The sequence below is a fragment of the Durio zibethinus genome, chromosome 22 (assembly GCF_047325235.1).
Source record: "Durio zibethinus cultivar Kanyao isolate XHJ-2024 chromosome 22, ASM4732523v1, whole genome shotgun sequence".
NCBI classification, from domain to species: domain Eukaryota; kingdom Viridiplantae; phylum Streptophyta; class Magnoliopsida; order Malvales; family Malvaceae; genus Durio; species Durio zibethinus.
The window spans coordinates 20,651,678-20,671,097 of NC_143183.1; the positions used below are offsets into that span (position 1 = coordinate 20,651,678).

Genomic DNA, 19,420 nt, shown 5'->3' on the forward strand with positions numbered 1-19,420 from the left:
GTCTTTGACAGCTACTACCATTACAAATTCAATAAAAATATCAGATTCATTTAAATATACAAATTATTCAATTGAATCATATTGTTATCTTTAAATTATGACATCAACATATATAAAAATTTCAAATAGTTCAATATCTGTAACTTCTTCTCTTGCACTCATAATTTGGCCTTATTTGTAAAAAATTATACATATATATATATATATATATATATATCATTCCAATTATCACAAAATTGATACAAGAATTCAATCCAAGAAATGAATCAAGCTGGCAAAAAGGGTTATGAAAGTTTGGCATAAAAAGGAATCCTTTTGTCTAATGTATAGCAGAAGTTAGGAATTGAGTAAATTTGTGTAATGCCTCCAATACCATATTAAAATGATATGTAGATAAAGAATGATATATATGTAGAAATTTAATCACAAACTTATAAGACATCTTTATGAAATAAAATTGTGAGACTTTCAGATTAAAAAATCTCCACAAATGATATCAAAACGATCACTAATCGGTAGCCGTGAGAGTCACTAAGTGCTATATAGTGATCTGGTGTGATCTTAATCCTGTGGATGAACTTGACTTAACAGGAACATCAAGCATTAAAGGTGAAAAGATTGTAACGCCCCCAATTCACATCAGAAAAATGTGTGGAGTGATCTCGATTTGACAGAAACATCAAGCATTAACGCTTTAACAGGAACATTAAGCATTAAAGGTGAAGAGATTGTAATGCCCCTAATTCACATCAAAAAAATGTGTGGAGTGACTTAGTGATCTTGTGTGATCTTCCGTGAGAGTCACTAAGTGCTACACAATGATCTAGTGTGATCTTGATCCTGTGGATAAACTCGACTTGACAGGAGCATCAAGCATTAAAGGTGAGTAATCTCGACTTGACAGGAACATCTAAAGGTGAAGAGATTGTAACACCCCTAATTTACATAAGAAAAATGAATATCAAGTATTAAAGGTGAAGAGCGTGTAACGCCCCTAATTCATATCAGAAAAATGTGTGAAGTGATTCTTGATCCTGTGGATAGAAACATCAAGCATAAAAGTAGAGAGATTGTAAAACCCCAAATTCATATCAAAAAAATGTGAAAAAGGTGTGTATAAAGAATAATTCTTAACAGAAACATCAAACATTAAAGGTGGAGAGATTGTAGTGGAGAGATTGTAAGGAGAGATTATAACACCTCCAATTCACATCTAAAAAATGTATGGATAAATAAAAATATACCGGTGTGATCTTGATCCTATAGATAAACTCGACTTAACAGAAACATCAAACATCAAAGGTAAAAAGATTGTAATGCCCCGAATCCACATTAGAAGAATGTGTGAATAAAAAATAATATATATGTAAAAATTTAATCCCAAACTTGTGAAATACCTTTTATAGGATAAAATTGCGAGACGCCCCAATTCACATCAGAAAAATGTGTAAATAAAAAATAATATATATGCAGAGACTTAATCTCAAAGTTGTGAGACACATTTTGTAAAATAAAACCGTCACATCAAAATAGATAATACTTCAAAAGTTGAGTGCGAGTTTCCACTCTGTCTCCTTGAATTTGAGTTTTCTTGCCTAAACGAAGTAAAACCGTTGAGCAAATGGGCATTCAGATCGCACCCTGTAGCAGCTATGGCATATGCTTCTCACACCACACTTTCTCATTAACATGCTCATGGGTTTAATTAAACTAAGGAAGAAAGTGATCTTGTAAAAGAACAGCATAGACAAAAGCATAAGATGCTAGGTGCATTCAGACAGACCAATTCCTAACATTTCCGCAACTTAAAATCATAATGCAGCTTGAGTTTTATTTTGTTGGAACAACGGGGTCATAAACAAACAAGCATCAACTAAGTCATGAAATAGGCTTTGCAGTAAAAAGAAACCAGAGAGCAGATGGTTACTAGCTGCACCCGATCACGCTATGGGATCAAATACAATTTCTCCGGGTTTATTTCACAATTTTATACAACTTGGCCACACCTGGTTCCTACCATACAAGCATCTCAGATCCTGCTTAGCAATCACCAAAAGCACTCGTCAGGTGGCATCTCATTATGCTTATGCCACTTTCATCATGAACCGACAACATCTGGCCATTTTGAGTTATTTGAAGCAGCAATAGTCACCACTTCATCAGGACTAGGCCACATCATGCCAAGTACCAGAATATATTGGGGTTATCCTTGTCCCTCTCGAGATAGTCTCGAGCAATCAGGTCCTCAATTCGCTCTTTGATATACTTGACATCAGGCTGCAAATTTCAAAATTTAGTTAACACAACCATGTAAAGCAAGAAATAACAGCAGACACATGCCATACAAGAGGAAAAGAGTCGTATAAGAACCTTGAATGTGCCGCCCAACTGTTCGACACACTTCGTAACCAACTTTTGGTGCCCCAGAACTTTCCGACTCTTCATGATGCGCACAATCAAGGCATCAATGGCATACCGTCTATCCTTGTCTACATCTTCAATTACTTTCTTCTTCTCTTCCACAGGGGGGAGAGGAATCTGAATGTTAAACAAATAAAAGCATTAGATGATATCATTTAATCAAAAGGAGAGTAGGACCAAATATTTGTAGGTTTTTTTTTTTTTTTTTTGTTAAAAAGTACCTTGATCCTCCTCATTTTTTTGGTAAAATTGGAGTTGAACTCAAAATGATCAGTGGAAGAGATGGTTTTCATGCTTGGCTCCTTGTTAAGAATTTTATATTTAGCACATGACAACGAATGCAGAAGTCTAACTACGTCATCATCAGTTAAGTCCAATTGTGTTATGATCTCTGAATAGCTCAGCCTATCTGAGGAGTTGAACAGCAGTAAGGCAGAGGCCTATAAACCATGAAGACTTGGTATTAGCCAAAAAGGATTCTTCAACTCCAATTGGCTAATTTAAGAAAAAGAAAAAAAAATAATAATATTTTTGACCATATTACCTGATATGTTGTGACAATCAACTCCATTGTTTTCGGTTCAAATTTCCCAATAAGGTTAGAAGTGCCCATAGAATAAATCCAAGTAAGTTTTCTATGTTTCGTTTTTGTCTGATAGAAATCCCTGAAAACTTCAACACACTTAATCTAAAGAGATTTTTAAGGAAAAGGAAGAAGAAAAAAGAAAGAAAATTGGTGTTAGTGACTTAAAGTAAACTTAAACTGGTAAGTTGCAAAATGAAATATGATTCTTGTTTGTGACATCTAAGCATACCATCTCTGCAGGAAGGTTGAGATCAAAGTAGTTGTAACTTGGCCAGAAGCCGGTAGTCAAAACAGTTACTGTCAAGTCAATCCCTGGATTTGCATTTGGATCATTGCTCAAGTACTCCTCAAAACTTGTATGGTTTTCACTTGCCAATGTCAAATCCGTGACCTAAAGAACGGAGAAGCAGTTTACAGAGAGATCTATTTCAGATATTAAGGTAATGTTTGATATGAGGTGATCACTTCAAAAACCAAGACGATCTACATGGAGATTAGATCACTATGTTTGGTAATCCTACGTAGCGGTGATCTTGGATCACGGAGAGTGATCAGATCACTACCTTGGAGTTGGAGGGCAATCTAATCTAATTCCAATACAAAAGGATGAAAAACTTTTATCACAAAGGTGAAGTGATATGTAAAATTAACAATAGTTAATATTACCTATTGAATATGTGAATTAGAAACTTGCGTCCTTTTAAAATTGTAACTATATTCATTGTAACAAATTCAAAAATAATGTGTTTTTTTACTTCTTTTAATATTTTATAATATATATTTTTGTTTTTCTTTTATTATGAATTTAATAGATTAGTTTTATTTTCTAATTTAAATATTTTTTACATAATTTATATTATAAAAATTAATTTACCTATCAATAAATATCTTTATTAATTTAATAATTTAACTATATTTTATTATAAAATAAATAAAATATTACTATATTTTACAAATTATTATTTTTAAGTAACATTAAAATTATTAACTTGTGCAACTATTACAATATACATGATTATTTTTGTACTTTAAAATATAATATTTAATTTTTAATAATACTAAACACTGTGACAATTAATACCTAAGAATTAACCAAACAATGTGATTCAAACCACAAGTAATAAGATCACCTTGGTGATCAAATTATCATGATAATCTTACAAAAGATATCAAACACTACCTAAGAGCATTTGCAGGTAAGAAGAAGGCTTTCAGTTCACAAATGATAATAAATGGCAACTGACCATTCTCTCCATCTTTGAGGTGAACTGACTGCCATACTGCTGTTTTAGCTTTGTCAACATGCTACTCTCATGGTCATCATTAGCACTCTTGTTAAATAGAAGCCTTCGAGCAAGCTTTTTCCTAATAATTCACAAAAAAAAAAAATCAGCCAAAAATTGATGAGCCTATTGAGTTCCATCTTCAAATAAAGCAAAACATCTACCTATAGAATTCAGCAAACAAGTCTTTGTCACCAATATAAGCAAGTAGCTTTACAACCTGAAAATTTACAACAATAAGATTATTAAATGTAAGTGTAACAAGTCTTAAAATGTACATAGAACACTGCACAAGAGTGCGGCAAACCTTTTCAAGTGTTTCTTCGATTGCTTCATCGCTCAATTTCTCAATTCCACCTCTCTTGAGAATATTATCACAAAAAGTGGCAAATAGCTCTGCACTTGAGCTTCCAGCAACACCCTTGTTGCAAAATACTTCAAAAGCTTCCATAAGAGCCTAGAGAAAATCGACAATATTGAGAATGTAAAACATAACAACATGGAACTTATCTTCAAAATCATATTTATTACAGACCTTGTGAAAGAGAATATGATTTTGAAAACAATCATTCACATATGCTAGGTATTTGTCATGAAGCTCAATTACTTTCCTCATAAAAACCTGATAACCACAAATAACAATCAACTTCCATACCTTTAAACAGTCTAGTGATAAGAACAACAAGTGAAGATTTTACCTGCTCTTGCATGCCAACCACATCCATTTTATCTACCCATTTAAGGGAGAAAATATGTCGGTTCAGAGATAAACTTAAATGATGTCAATTCAATTCTCATTCTTGAACAAAATGAAACTTTAAAAGATTTGTATACTATAAGATAAAAAATAATGATAAGTGGGATAAATGTTCAATTTGGAACTAAATCTATGGGATGTCGCACACTCGGGATCAAATCTATTATTTGATTCGAAAAAAGGTACAACATTTTCAGATTATTTCTAGTAAGGATTTTTTGTAACAAAAATGACTGAAATGCACGGGCAGTTAAGTTAGTTAATAGTGACAGATGGCAAAATATAATGATCATGTGTGCATTTGATGTGGAAAAAAAATTTAAAATACGAATATAAGATTAGAAATAAGATTTATTTTCAGATAAAAATCAAACTTTATTTTTTCTCTCTTCTTCTTTTCTTATTTTTTGCTTTCTTTCTCTAATTCTTAATATCCACCGGAAGCCATTGTGAGAACCATAATTCGGTGTCGGTTTACCGTCTAGCGCCTCCGGCCCCATTCGCCGCCATGATTTTTTTTGAACAAGACAACATTTTGTTTCTCTCAACTTTAATTTCTTTATTAGAGAGCAATACACGAGGAAAGACAAACCCTCCCATATACAGACCTCCCAAGCTTCAAGCTCACAATCAGCTCCGAATTCCAACACCTAAGCCATTCCTTAAGCGCCTTAAGCTAACCATTCTACACAGCCCAAATGCCACCATCATCATCAAACTCCTAAGTGAAAACCTTTACATGTTATATTAACTAATCATCCACATACCCACTGCAATTGATGAAATCAAATGCCCCAAAACCTAGAAACCAACCATACCTCCAATACCCAAGACTCACATAAAAATTACCTAAAATTCAACTCAACAATTGACCACAATATTGAAAAAAAAAAAAAACAATAGAGAGAAAAAGTTTTGAAAATCAACAGGTGGAGCCTTACTTGGCACCTTTCCTTTGCATGCTTCTTTGAGTAGGCAGCTACCAAGCCTTACCTCGACTTTCCTTTGGGTAGATTGAGAGCTCTTGACTTTCATTGAACAGTTAAATGGCAGATCCCCTCTTTGAAGGATAACAGCATCATAGTTGTTAATTTCGTTTCAGTACTGGCTGTACCGGTCGGTATGCTCTAGTTATATAAAAACATCGTATCTTGTTTTGGATCAAAAATAGGTTCAGTCTTGAAATGCGCAACATCCCATAAATTTAGTTCTAAGTTGAGCATTTAGGCTGACAAGTAAAACACAAACCTTTTTGTTGCTTGCAGCCTCCTCAGCCTGTTTGACCAAAGCAATGCCTTCAGCAGTAACATGCTAAAATAAAAAATGAGATCATATTTTTTAAAATAGTGAACAAAATAAAATAATAAGTAAAGGCAGAAAAGATGAAATGGGATAAAAAATGAACAACCAAGTGAAAGTAAGAAAACAACGTATGTAATACTTGAGATGCCTGTTAACATAATTCTTAAATAAACAATTAAGTAATCAATTGATCAGTGGACAAGCTAAGAAGAGTTAACCTGTTTGAAAATGCTTGACATGGGATCTAAACCTTGATGAATTTCAGAGCAGATTCTAAACATACTTGACAAGTCCTCCACCTAAAAGAGAAAGGTTATAATTGGTTAAGTAGCTAATAAATTAAGCAACAAAATAAATAGACAACTTATCATGCAGTAAGCACCTTGTCATCTCTGAGCAATGCATGGCATCCGGAGTCCTCGTTATTAAGTAACATTTTAGAAAACGTTCAATAAACATTCCTATAAAAGAACAAAGAACATTATTAGAAGCAACATTTTAGAAAACGTTCAATAAAGCCTTTGAAGTGTAAGATTATCTCCAAGGCCAACCGGTGGGTTAACATAACAAAAGGAATACCAACCTCAAGCAGTTTTGGCTTACTACTTGAATGTAAGTAATGGGAGACCCTATCCTTCTCTCGTTTTAAACATTCCTTGGCCATCAATGAGAAAGCAAAATGAAATTAGACATTATTTAAGCAGACAAATTTATGTATACATATATACATATATATATATATATATATAGACACACACAGACACACACACACGCAAAGTTCAACATATAATCATATAAAATGCATACTTTCAACAAATAATCCGGATAAGAATCATCTATAATCCAGTTTGAAGCTTTCCTTGAATAGTAGACAGCTGTATCTTTCAGCATAGCTGCCTCAAAGTCATTCTCATAGTAATCTATTTCTCCCATTCCAATTTCAATGAATATATCTAAAACATTCTTCAACAAAACTCGATCAATCTGCTCACCCTATCTGATTTAAGATTAGGGTCTTTATTACTATTATTTGGGTGAAAAAGAAAAGGTGTACAATGAATGTGAAAATGAAAACTCAAGATACCAGAGAAATTACTGCATCCCTCACTTTTGCGTTTAGCTCTTGGTAGACCTAAAACCATAGAGAGTGAGCACATAAGATGTAAATATTACTCTACATACAGGGGAAAAAATGGCAACATTATGGCAAATACATTCAATCTGCACATACCAATTTTCGGAAACAAGTAAGCCCAACTTGATTCAGGGAAGGTAGTGACTTCCTAGGAATAAAGTAGAAATCCAGAAAATAGAAGGACTTAGAGAACCACCTAATCATTACTTTATGATTAGCCCACCTTTTCACCAGCTCTCTCAACATAAACTCATCATGCTTTTCTCGTAAAGATGGAAGTACCTACAGAGGAGATATTTTATGAATTGTATTACTAAAGAATCAAAATGAAAAGATATAGCACATTCAGAACAATGTTCAACAAGGAATGGCAGAATATATAAATGCCAATCTATTACACCTTTCAACGATATGACTTGCTTAGCTACAATGATTTCGCTTCCAGTAATGGCTTTTCTTTAAGTCTGACAACAACAACTAATTCAAGTATGACTCATCTGTCTTCAAAGAAAGCATATTTGTTTTATTAAAATAAGGTAACCACTGGATTTTGGGTGGGGTTGGAGTGAAGAGGAGGAGTTGTTGGTACGGCACTTTCAACACTACAAACAGTTGCATAAGATTTGAGCATTTCTTCTAAACAAGGCAGAGAACACAAGAAATTCAAGGCATTTGATTCGTCTGATATACAAATCAACTAGCTTATGCTTATTGTAACAGATTAATCCGTCAAAGTAGTTAATGATACCAAAAGAAACAACAAATATGACCATAAAGCACACATTTCTAGGTCCAAACACAACTTAAAAAAAATAATTACAGCAAACATTGAAGCAACATTTTAATTACTCACTGTTGAAGTAATGTATTCTTCAAAAGATTCTTGAGATTTATCATACAACTGTTGAGAATAGTTATGAGGCTTTTGGGTACACATGTTGTAACTGGTCCTACAAAATAAAGGCTAAGGGCACCAACAAAACACTCACAACATTTGAAAATTGAAACTTTGCAATTATTCACGTCAAAAGACAAAACCAATCTAACAAAACGACTTTGAATTGGATACATATAAAGCATCATATAATCCTCAGTGGTAAACTGTGGCTCTGGTAAGCCTTCTAGAATGTTCTTCAACTTTGTAATTCCATTTTGCAAAAATTCCCATCCTTGTTCAAGGTCGATCATCTTCCGGTCATTCATTGTCCCTAAGCCATGTTGTCTCCCTAATTATCAAAACCCTTACTGCCAGAATCTGCAAAATTAAGATTCAAATCAGAATAATTAGCTCGCATTTTAGCTCAAAATCACCCACATTCCATATCAGTGGCGAATCTTGACATTTAATTTTGAAGGGGCCAATTAATATTTTATTTTATTTTATTTTTTCATACAACTTATTATATCACATATATACACACAAACAATATACTAATATATGGAAATAATTAATTATGAAGGGGCTAATTTAAGTTCATTTAATGTCTATACCACTGTATTTTGGGTGGGGTTGGAGTGAAGAGGAGGAATTGTCAGGAAGGCACTTTCAACACTACTAATAATTGCATAAGATGTGATCATTTCTTCTAAACAAATGAGGTAGAGAACAAAAGAAATTCAAGGCATTTGATTCATCTGATAGACAAATCAACTAGCTTATGCTTATTATAACAGATTAATCCATCAAAGTAGTTAATGATACCAAAAGAAACCGCAAATATCACCACAAAGCACACATTTCTAAGTCCAAATACAACTTTAACAAAATAATTATAGCAAACATTGAAGCAACATTTTAATTACTCACCATTGAAGTAACGTATTCTTTAAAAGATTCTCGAGATTTATCATACAACTGTTGAGAATAGTCATGAGGAGGCTTTTGCATGCACATATTGTAAACGGTTCTACAAAATAAAGATTAGGGCACCAACAAAAACGCTCACAACATTTGAAAATCGAAAAATTGCAATTATTCACATCAAAAGACAAAACCAATCAAACAAAATGATTTTGATTTGGATACGTATAAATCATCATATAATCCTCAGAGCTAAACTGTGGCTCTGATAAGCCTTCTAGAATGTTCTTCAACTTTGTAATTCCCTTTTGCATAAGTTCCCATCCTTGTGCAAGGTCGATTGCCTTCCTCTCATTCATCATCATTGAGCCACGTTGTCTCCCTAATTATCAAAATCCTTACTGCCAGAATCTGCAAAATTAAGATCCAAATCAGAATAATTAGCTCACATTTTAGCTCAAAATCACCCACATTCCATAACAATGGCAAATCTTGACACTTAATTTTGAAGGAACCAATTAATATTATATTTTATTTTATTTATTTTTTCATACGACTTATTCTATCACATATATACATGCAAACAATATATTAATATATGGAAACAATTTTAATTTTGAAGGGGCTAATTTAAGTTTATTTAATATATATACTAAGAGTTGCTCAAATTTTGAGAGGGGGCCTTAAGAGTTGTGAAAGCTTGAGACTTCGCCCCCTCATGCTTGAATGACGTCCGCCCCTGTTCTATAACCATCAGCTCAATTAACAAAAACTAACAGATTACGACAAAACCCCCAAAAAAAACTTAAAAATCATAACTTTAAGCAAGAATGCTGTGAAACAATTGCAACATATTCTCAGCAACCAAACAAGAAATTTAACATTTCTCTGAAAAACCCTTGTACAATCAAAGTTCGTTGATTCAAAATAACCTAAAATAAAACAAGAAACTCATCAAATTAAAACAAAACAAAAACAATCACATGATAAATTGAGAGATAATCAGAAGAGAAAGAGATCAATAGATACCCTAAACAGACAAAAAAATCCAAAAAATAAAAATAAAAATTACGAATTAATTAAAAATACCTGAAATTTGGAGAAAGAGCAAAAAATTTTCCTAAGGAAGATGAAGAGTAAAAAGATGAGTTCCAACAAAGAATTGAAGAAAGAAAAGGAGATAGATCCTTTCCAGTTTCCCCTTTTTTTCTCTGATTGTTTTTGTATATTTTTTTTTTGTTTTATTTTCAACGTTTTTTTATTTGTTTGATTTCAAATTGAATTTTTTTGCCCAAAAAAGGAAATTCTTCATTTCCACAAAGCAAAGTATAATATTCAAATACAAGAAAACGAACCAAAAGAGCAATATAAGGACCTTTCAGAGAAAATTCATACAGAAATCTTAAGAACTTTTTTAAAGAGGAGCAGGTAACCCCTCCTACTCGGTGTGGGATAGATTGACCCAACTGGATATGCAAATCCATCTGTTGACTTGGTTAGCAACCCAGTCAGCCGCTTGATTAGCTTTTCTATTGATCTGTATGTGTTGGTGCACAAAAACAAACACCAATTCATAATCACAAGGATAAAATAAGCGAAACTCACCTTTATGTGGGTAGGAGCCAAAACCACCAGAGTCGTTGCCGGGGGAGGAGGCGTCGCCGGTGGCGTGCTGCAGGTTTCATGGTGGTCGGCCATTCAAGCAACGAAGGAAGACGAACATTGAAAAGTTTGAGGGACTCATCTGACCACACTATTGAGTTCAAAGGGCTAGTTCGGTATATGCAAGAGACCTCCCATTACTAAAGACCGACCCATCACAACATGATATGGTATAATTACAATTACTCATTAATTTAACATTAATCAATATAATCGTGAACAAATTAACCTTGTTAGTTCACTAATGGCGACATAAATACAACACTATGAACATCCAAAACCTTCAAATTTCAACTTCTTTTTGTGCATATCATATCCTTTTCAAAAGGGAACACTCTCCAACACCCATTTTTTGTTTTTCTCTTTCCTGTTAATTGTCTATATAAAAGCTCGGAATCAGTTTCCAACACAATCTTTTTTAGCTGCATTGATTCAGGGAAGCTCACTCTTTCAAAGCACTGGCTTCTGCCTCGAGACCAGAATGGACATTTGCCTTTTTAGCAGACCCTGCAATGACCCTTCCTTCCTCATCTCTAATAACAACACCAGCTTCTTCTGTGTTAGGGGTAGTTTTACGTGCAAAGGAATTATAGATTTTTTTTATTAGTGTAAGTTGGCATACCAATGCAACTTATCATTTTGATCGGGTTAATGTGTCTGGATTTGAATTCACAAGTTCATAGCAATTCAACCACTTTAATAATATGCATGCTGACTTACTACGTTTTCAGTGATAATCAATTGCTAGTTCAATTTCAGCCTACTAAATCGTCTCTAACGCTTAGGGCTAGATTTCGTAAAACTTCTTATTTTACAAGTATAAATAGTACCATTGAAGAAACTTATATGAATCCAACCCCGAGGGGCTAGAAATGCTTGAAGAACACTACAAAACTAGGCACTGACATTGACAAGCCATAAATTAATGCTCAAGCAGGTTTGTGCTATTCCCCTAACTACAAACCCTTTTCCAAACAAATCAAATGAACCATTATTTTCAAAGAAAATCTGTCAAATGGAGACCAATATTGGGTCCCCATAATTTCAAGCTTGAAAGACTTTCAAAAAGTTGGATGTGTCAAAAACATGATTATAAAAATGAATTGGATTAGAAAAAAAAAAAAAAAGACGTAATTATCCTAAGTCAATGAAATCTTCAATGGAGAAGTCATTTTGGTGGACATCGCATAGTATAAAATGACAAGCTGGAAGTTGGCATATGATTTCTGACACTAATGAGCCTCAATGATCAACCATAATCTAGTGTCATTAGTTTCTAATTCTCTACAATCTTTGGGAATTTGGAAAGGAAGAGGGTTTCCAAGATTCTATCACTTTGGTTCACTTGCAGCCGTTTTTGAGGAATTGTTTTCAAATTTCTTTAAATTCTAAAACTTTCTGCTACTGTTTCTTGTAGTAGAGGTTGCTCATGATAGAAGGATGATGGCTTCTTTTAAACATGATTTCCACAATATCGGATCTTCTTGACAGCTACAATCATTACAAATTCAACAAAATTATCAGATTCATTAAAAAATAAGAATCATTTGAATTATAACTCAAAGCTAAGCTCAATTAATTTATATAATTATGTGAAAAATATAACATCAACATGTCCAGAATTTAAATCCTTAATACCTACAACTCCATTCCTACCCTCATACGTTGACTTTTTTTGTTAAAAAAATTCCATCACTCACAAAACTGATACACGAAGTCAATCCCAGAAGCAAATCGCAAAAAGGGTTATGGAAGTTTGACAAACGATAATCCTTTTGTCTAATGTATAGCAGAAGATAGGAATTGACTAAATCTGTTTCCCTAAATTTGGGTTTTCTTGCCAAAACGAAGTAAAGCCACTGAGCGAATGGGCATTCAGATCGCACCCTGTAGCAGCTATGGCATATGCTTCTCACCATACTTTCTCATTAACATGCTCATGTGGCTAATGAAACTAAGGAAGGAAATGATCTTGTAAAAGAACAGCATAGACAAGGGCATAAAATGCAGGGTGCATACTGAAAGACCAATTCCTAACATTTCCGCAACTTACAATCATAATGGAGCTTGAGTATATAACTAAAATACACACACACATATATATATATATATATATATATTTTACTTTAGGTGGAACAAGGGGGGCAATAGAAACAAGCATCGACTGAGTCATGACATGGGCTATGTAGTAACAAGAAACCAGATACTAGATGGTCTCCTGCTACACCAGACCATATTATGGGATCACTTACAATTTCTGCAGGTTGATTTCACAAATTTTATATAACTTGGCCAAACCTGGCTCCTACTGTACAAGCAACTCAGCTCCTGCTAAGCAATCACCAAAAGCACTCATCAGGTGGCATCTCATTAACGCTTATGCCAGTCTCACCATGAGCCGACAACATCTAGTCGTTTTGAGCTATTTGCAGCAACAATTGTCACTGCTTCATCAGGATAATGACTAGACCACATCATGCCAAGTACCTGAATGTATTGGGGTTATCCTTGTCCCTCTCGAGATAGTCTCTAGTAATCAGGTCCTCAATTCGCTTTTTGATTGCCTTGAAATCAGGCTGCAAATTTCAAATTTTAGTTAACAAAACCATGTAAAGCAAGAAATAACAGCAGACACATGCACATGCCATACAAGAGGAAAAGAATCATAAGAACCTTGAACATGCGACCCAACTGCTCGACACACTCCATAACCAACTGCTGGTGCCCCAGAACTTTCCGACTCTTCATGATGCGCACAATCGAGGCATCAATGGCATACCGTCTATCCTTGTCTACATCTTCAATTACTTTCTTCTTCTCATCCACAGGGGGAAGCGGAATCTGAATGTTAAACAAATATATGCATTAGACAATATGATTTAATCAGAATGAAGAGTAGGACCAAATATTTGTAGGTTTTTTCATTAAAAGGTACCTTGATCCTCCTCATTTTATCGGTAAAATTAGAGTTGAACTCAAAATGATCAGTGGAAGAGATGGTTTTTGTGCTTGGCTCCTTGTTAAGAATTTTATACTTAGCACATGACAACGAATGCAGAAGTCTAACTACATCATCATCGGTTAAGTTCAACTGTGTCATGATCTCTGAATAGCTCAGCCTATCTGAGGAATTGAACAACAGTAAAGCAGAGGCCTATAAACCATGAAGACTTGGTATTAACAAAATGATTCTTCAACTCCATTTGGCTATTTAAGAAAAAAAAAACTAGAAATAATCTTTTTGACCATATTACCTGATATGTTGTAACAATCAACTCCATTGTTTTTGGTTCAAACTTCCCAATAAGGTTACAGGTGCCCAAAGAATATATCCAAGTAAGTTTTCTATGTTTTGTTTTTGTCTGATAGAAGTCCCTGAAAACTTCAACACACTTAATCTAAAGAGATTTTTGAGGAATAAGGAAGAAAAAAAAAAAGAAAGAAAATTGGTGTTAGTGACTTCAAGTAAACCTAAACTGGCAAGTTGCAAAATGAAATATAACTCTTGTTTGTGACATCTATAAGCATACCATCTCAGCGGGAAGGTTGAGATCAAAAGACTTGTAACTCGGCCAGAAGCCAGTAGTCAAAACAGTTACTGTCAAGTCTATCCCAGGATTTGCATATGGACTGTTGCTCAAGTACTCCTCAAAATGTGTCTGGTTTTCCCTTGCCAATGTCAAATCTGTGACCTAAAGAACAGAGAAGCAGATTAGAAAGAGATCTATTTGAGACATTAAGAACCTTTGCAGATAAGAATAGATGGCTTTCAGTTCACAAATGATAATAAATGGTGACTGACCATTCCCTCCATCTTTGAGGTGAACTGGCCTCCACACTGCTGTTTCAGCTTTGTCAATATACTTCTTTCATGGTCATCATTAGCACTCTTGTCAAAAAGAAGCCTTCGAGCAAGCTTTTTCCTACCAACAATAATTCTTAAAAACAAAATTAGCTGCAAATTCATTAGCTAGATGAGTTCCACCTTCAAATAAAGCAAAACATCTACCTATAGAATTCAGCAAACAAGTCTTTGTCACTAATATAAGCAAGGAGCTTCACAACCTGAAAATTTACAACGACAAGATTATGAAATGTAAGCATAACAAATCTTAAAAAGTAGATAGAACACTTTAGAAGAGCACAACAAGCCTTTTCAAGTGTTTCTTCAATTGCTTCATCACTCAATTTCTCACTTCCACCTTTCTTGAGAATATTATCACAAAAAGTGGCAAGTAGCTCTGCACTTGAGCTTCCTGCAACACCCTTGTTGCAAAATACTTCAAAAGCCTCCTTGAGAGCCTAGAGAAAATAGACAATACTGAAAACATAACAACATGGAACTTATCTTCAATAATATCTATTACAGACCTTGTGAAAGAGAGTATGATTTTGAAAACAGTCATTCACGTATGCTAGGTATTTGTCATGAAGCTCAATCACTTTCCTCACAAAAACCTGAAAACAACAAATAACGATCAACCTCCATACTTTTAAACAGTCTATTGCTAAGAACAAAAAAGTAAAGATTTTACCTGCTCTTGCATGCCAACCACATCCTTTTTATCTGCCTATTTAAGGGAGAAAACATATCAATTTAGAATAAGCTTAAATGATAACAAATAATGACAAGTAAAATACAAAACTTTTTGTTTAAATATTTGTTGAACAAAATGAAACTTTAAAATATTTGTATACTATAAGTTAAAAAAATAATGACAAGTAAGATACAAACCTTTTTGTTGCTTGCAGCATCCTCAGCCTGTTTGACCAAAGCTGTGCCTTCAGCAGTAACATGCTGAAGCATAAAATGAGACCATAGTTTTTAAAATGGTTAAAGAAGTAAAGTAATATGTCAAGGAAGAATAGATGAAATGGGATAATAAATGAACATCCAAGTGAAAGTAATAAAACAATGTATGTATTAATTGAGATGCCTGTGAACATAATTTATAAATGAACAATTATGTAATAAATTAATCAGTGGACAGATAAGAATAGTTAACCTGTTTGAAAATGCTTGACACGGGATCTAAACCTCGAGGGATTTTAGAGAAGAGTCTAAACATTCTTGACAAATCTTCCACCTAAAAGTTAAAAGAGAAAGGTTATCATCAGTTAACTAGCTAATAAATTAAGCAACAAAATAAATAAATAACTTATCATGCAGTAAGCACCTTGTCATCTCTGAGCAATGCATGGCATCCAGAGTGCTCTTTATCAAGCAGTCGATTTGTGCATACAGACAACAACTCATGTTGAACTTTCTATAAACGAAGAAAGAAACTCATAAGAAGCAACATTATAGAAAAAGTTCGGTATTGCTTTTTAAGTATAAGATTACCTCCAAGACCAACTGGTGGGTTCATGTAACAAAAGCAAATACCAACCTCAAGCAGTTTTGGCTCACTACTAGAATGCAAGTAATGGGAGACCCTATCTTTCTCTCGTTTTAAACACTCCTCGGCCTTAAATGAGAAAGAAAAATGAAATTAGACACTATTTAAGTGGACAAATATATATATAAAAAAAAGTTCAACATATAATCATATATAATGCATACTTTCAACATATAATCCGGACAAGAATCATCTAGAATCCAGTTTGAAGCCTTCCTTGAATAATAGGCAGCTGTATCTTTCAGCATAGTGGCCTCAAAGTCATTCTCATAGTAGTCCATTTGCCCCATCCCAATTTCAACGAATATATCTAAAACATTCTTCAACAAAGCTCGATCAATCTGCTCACCCTCACGTTCTTGATCAATCTGATTTAAGATTAAGGTGTTTGTTACTATTATTTGGATGAAAGAGAAAAGGTGTATAATGAATGTAAAAAAGAAAACTCAACACACCAGAGAAATTACTGCATCTCTCACTTTTGCATTTAGCTCTTGGTAGACCTGAAACCAGAGAAAGTGTGTGTATAAGATGCCAATATTACTCCACCTACAAGGAAAAACAATGGCAGTATTGTAGCAAATACATTCAATCTGCACATACCAGTTCTCGGAAACATGTAAGTCCAACTTCATTAAGGGGAGGCAGTGACCTCCGAGCAATAAAGTAGCGATCAAGATAATGGAAGAACCGAAAGAGCCACCTAACCATTACTTTATGATTAGCCCACCTTTTCACCAGCTCTCTCAACATAAACTCATCATGCTTTTCTCGTAAAGATGGAAGTACCTACAGAGGAAATATTTTATGAATTGTATTACTAAAAAATCAAAATGAAAAGATATAGCACATTCAAAAAAAAGTTCAACAAGGAATGACATGATTTGCTTAGCTACAATGACTTTGCTTCCATCAATGGCTTTTCTTTAAAGCTTACAATGACAACTAATTCAAGTATGACTATCTGCCTTCAAAGAAAGCATATTTGTTTTATTAATATAAAGGTAATCACTGGATTTTGGGTGGGGTTGGGATGATGAAGAGGAGTTGTTGGTAAGGCACTTTCTACACTATTAATAAATGCATAAGAAGTGATTATTTCTACTAAACAAATGAGGCAGAGGAAGAAAGAAATGCAAGGCATTTGATTCATCTGATACACAAATCAACTAGCTTATGCTTATTGTAACATATTAATCCATCAAAGTAGTTAATGATACCAAAAGAAACAACAAATATCACCATAAACCACACATTTCTAAGTTCAAACATAACCTAAACAACTTAAGCAGAATAATTACAGCAAATATTTAAGCAACATTTTATGTACTCACTGTTGACGTAATGTATTCTTCAAAAGATTCTCGATACTTATCATACAACTGTTGAGAATAGTCGTGAGGAGGCTTTTGGGTACACATATTGTAAATGGTTCTACAAAATACAGGTTAAGGGCACCAACAAAAACGCCCACAACATTCGAAAATCGAAACTTTGCAATTATTCACACCAAAAGACAATTCCAATAAAACAAAATGACTTTGAATTGGATACGTATAACGCATCATATAATCCCCGGAGCTAAATTGTGGCTCCGGTAAGCCTTCTAGAATGTTCTTCAACCTTGTAATTCCTTTTTGCATAAATTCCCACCCTTGTTCAAGGTCGATCGTCTTCCTCTCATTCATCGTCATTGAACCACGTCCTCTCCCTGATTATCAAAACCTAACCGCCAGAATCTGCAAAATTGAAGATTCAGATCAAATAATTAGCTCACACTTTACTCAAAATCACCCACATTCCATAACCCTTAGCTAAATTAACAAAAACCAACAAATTACGGCAAAACCCCCCCCCCAAAAAAAAAAAAAACTTAAAAATCATAACTTCAAGCAAGAATGCTGTGACTTGAAACAATTACAACAGTTTCTCAGCTGCCAAACAGGAAATTTAACATTTTTCTGAAAACCCTTGTAAAATCAAGTCAATCGATTCGATCTAACTTAAAATAAAACGAGAAATTCACCAAATTGAAACAAAACAAAACCCATTCCATGAGAAATCGAGAGATAATCAGAAGGGAAAGAGATCGATAATAAAAATTACGAATTGATTGAAAAGACCTGAAATTTGGAGAAAGATCAAAACTTTTCCTAAAGAAGACGAAGAGCAAAAGCTGAGCTCAGACAAAGCATTGAAGAAGGAAGGGTCTTTTTTCTCTGATTGTTTTTTGTATTATTTTATTTTTCACACTTTTTATTATTTGTTTTCTTTTAAATTGATTTTTGTTTTTTCGGTTGCTTATTTGGGGATATTATAATATAAACAATGTTTTTAATTTATTAATTTTATTAGAAGGTCCTTGGATTTTCCTATATTAATTTTTTAGGCTCTAACATTTTTTCTTTTAAAAATTGAGGATTGAATTGCAATTATGGAGATTTTTTAGTCAAAATTCAATGCCTCTATAATTACAGAATCAAAATCTTTTTCAAAGAGGTCCAATCCACTCCGGCTTTGAAACAAAATTTCCAAATTAAGTATTTTTGGATAAATTTCATATTTGATCTCTAAATTTTGTGTTGCAGATCGTTTTGATTTTCAAATTTTAAATAAAACTTGTTGATAATAACAAAATATTAAAATCATGGACAATTATTAATCTTAATTAAATCTATTCCATAGTTTGAAAATTATTTTGATTCAATTTTATGTTCAAAATTAACCATCCGATTATAATACAACAAAATGTCCAAAACCCTTCAATGATTTGTTAGATTAGGGTTTAAAGTCATTCGATTCGATCTGCAAATGTATTTATATTTTTATTTAAAAAATTTTTTTATTAAAAATGGTACAATTTAGATTTTTTTTCTTTTATATGTAATTTTTGGTTGTGCAAGGTTTAATGGGTGAGACATGAGAAGAGCTGAATGAAAAGTTGTAAAGTTTAGAAAGGAAATAATGAGAGGCAAATAGTGTGAGGATAGTATGAATCGGGCAAATGATTGGACCTAAAGTGAACTTTATTGTAACTGACAAATTAATAACTTGATAGCATGAGAAAGTTACCA

General features: G+C 33.5%; 2 protein-coding genes across 16 annotated transcripts; both read right to left on the reverse strand.

Annotated features, from left to right (window-relative positions):
* Positions 1-1,744: 1,744 nt before the first annotated feature.
* On the reverse strand, positions 1,745-11,062 carry LOC111306847 (cullin-1-like). Of its 11 annotated transcripts, XM_089751631.1 has the most exons (20): positions 10,891-11,062; positions 9,511-9,696; positions 9,292-9,391; positions 7,581-7,766; positions 7,434-7,481; positions 7,157-7,342; positions 6,913-7,004; positions 6,732-6,810; positions 6,568-6,648; positions 6,292-6,358; positions 4,989-5,020; positions 4,826-4,912; positions 4,598-4,747; positions 4,455-4,510; positions 4,252-4,372; positions 3,237-3,398; positions 2,966-3,109; positions 2,643-2,861; positions 2,371-2,538; positions 1,745-2,277 (listed from the first exon to the last, which is right to left on the reverse strand). In XM_089751631.1, exons 8-20 carry the CDS (start codon positions 6,783-6,785, stop codon positions 2,176-2,178), a joined length of 1,443 nt encoding a protein of 480 aa, XP_089607757.1. In that variant the 5' UTR covers positions 6,786-6,810; positions 6,913-7,004; positions 7,157-7,342; positions 7,434-7,481; positions 7,581-7,766; positions 9,292-9,391; positions 9,511-9,696; positions 10,891-11,062; the 3' UTR covers positions 1,745-2,175. The 11 variants fall into 11 exon arrangements, with proteins under 11 accessions (XP_089607757.1, XP_089607747.1, XP_089607748.1 ...); XM_089751621.1 differs by lacking the exons at positions 4,989-5,020; positions 7,157-7,342; positions 7,581-7,766; ... (1 more) ...; positions 9,511-9,696; positions 10,891-11,062 and having other exon boundaries at positions 6,296-6,358; positions 6,933-7,004; XM_089751622.1 differs by lacking the exons at positions 4,989-5,020; positions 7,434-7,481; positions 7,581-7,766; ... (1 more) ...; positions 9,511-9,696; positions 10,891-11,062 and having other exon boundaries at positions 6,296-6,358; positions 6,933-7,004; positions 7,157-7,388.
* Positions 11,063-12,935: 1,873 nt separating this feature from the next.
* Positions 12,936-18,630, reverse strand: LOC111306835 (cullin-1-like). 5 transcript variants are annotated; one of them, XM_022904800.2, is made up of 20 exons: positions 18,470-18,630; positions 17,901-18,085; positions 17,681-17,780; positions 16,950-17,135; positions 16,802-16,849; positions 16,511-16,714; positions 16,338-16,415; positions 16,125-16,214; positions 15,954-16,034; positions 15,683-15,745; positions 15,483-15,518; positions 15,319-15,405; positions 15,100-15,249; positions 14,957-15,012; positions 14,750-14,870; positions 14,478-14,639; positions 14,202-14,345; positions 13,883-14,101; positions 13,621-13,788; positions 12,936-13,523 (listed from the first exon to the last, which is right to left on the reverse strand). In XM_022904800.2, the coding sequence occupies exons 2-20, from the start codon at positions 18,038-18,040 to the stop codon at positions 13,422-13,424; spliced, it is 2,235 nt and encodes a 744-aa protein (XP_022760535.1). In that variant the 5' UTR covers positions 18,041-18,085; positions 18,470-18,630; the 3' UTR covers positions 12,936-13,421. The 5 variants fall into 5 exon arrangements, with proteins under 5 accessions (XP_022760535.1, XP_022760532.1, XP_022760537.1 ...); XM_022904797.2 differs by having other exon boundaries at positions 14,750-14,885; XM_022904802.2 differs by lacking the exon at positions 15,100-15,249.
* Between the last annotated feature and the right edge of the window lie 790 nt (positions 18,631-19,420).

Excerpts from the sequence above, each read along its gene's own strand:
- LOC111306847 (XM_089751631.1), bottom strand. The coding sequence starts at position 6,785 with ATGTTACTTAATAACGAGGACTCCGGATGCCATGCATTGCTCAGAGAT. Across the intron at positions 6,359-6,567 it reads TGTCAAGCATTTTCAAACAG|CATGTTACTGCTGAAGGCAT; the intron begins GTTAACTCTTCT and ends TTTTTATTTTAG. Across the intron at positions 4,913-4,988 it reads TGGTTGGCATGCAAGAGCAG|GTTTTTATGAGGAAAGTAAT; the intron begins GTAAAATCTTCA and ends TGTGGTTATCAG.
- LOC111306835 (XM_022904797.2), bottom strand. The coding sequence starts at position 18,040 with ATGACGATGAATGAGAGGAAGACGATCGACCTTGAACAAGGGTGGGAA. Across the intron at positions 16,215-16,337 it reads GTGAGCCAAAACTGCTTGAG|AAAGTTCAACATGAGTTGTT; the intron begins GTTGGTATTTGC and ends CTTCGTTTATAG. Across the intron at positions 15,013-15,099 it reads TTGAAGAAACACTTGAAAAG|GTTGTGAAGCTCCTTGCTTA; the intron begins GCTTGTTGTGCT and ends GTAAATTTTCAG.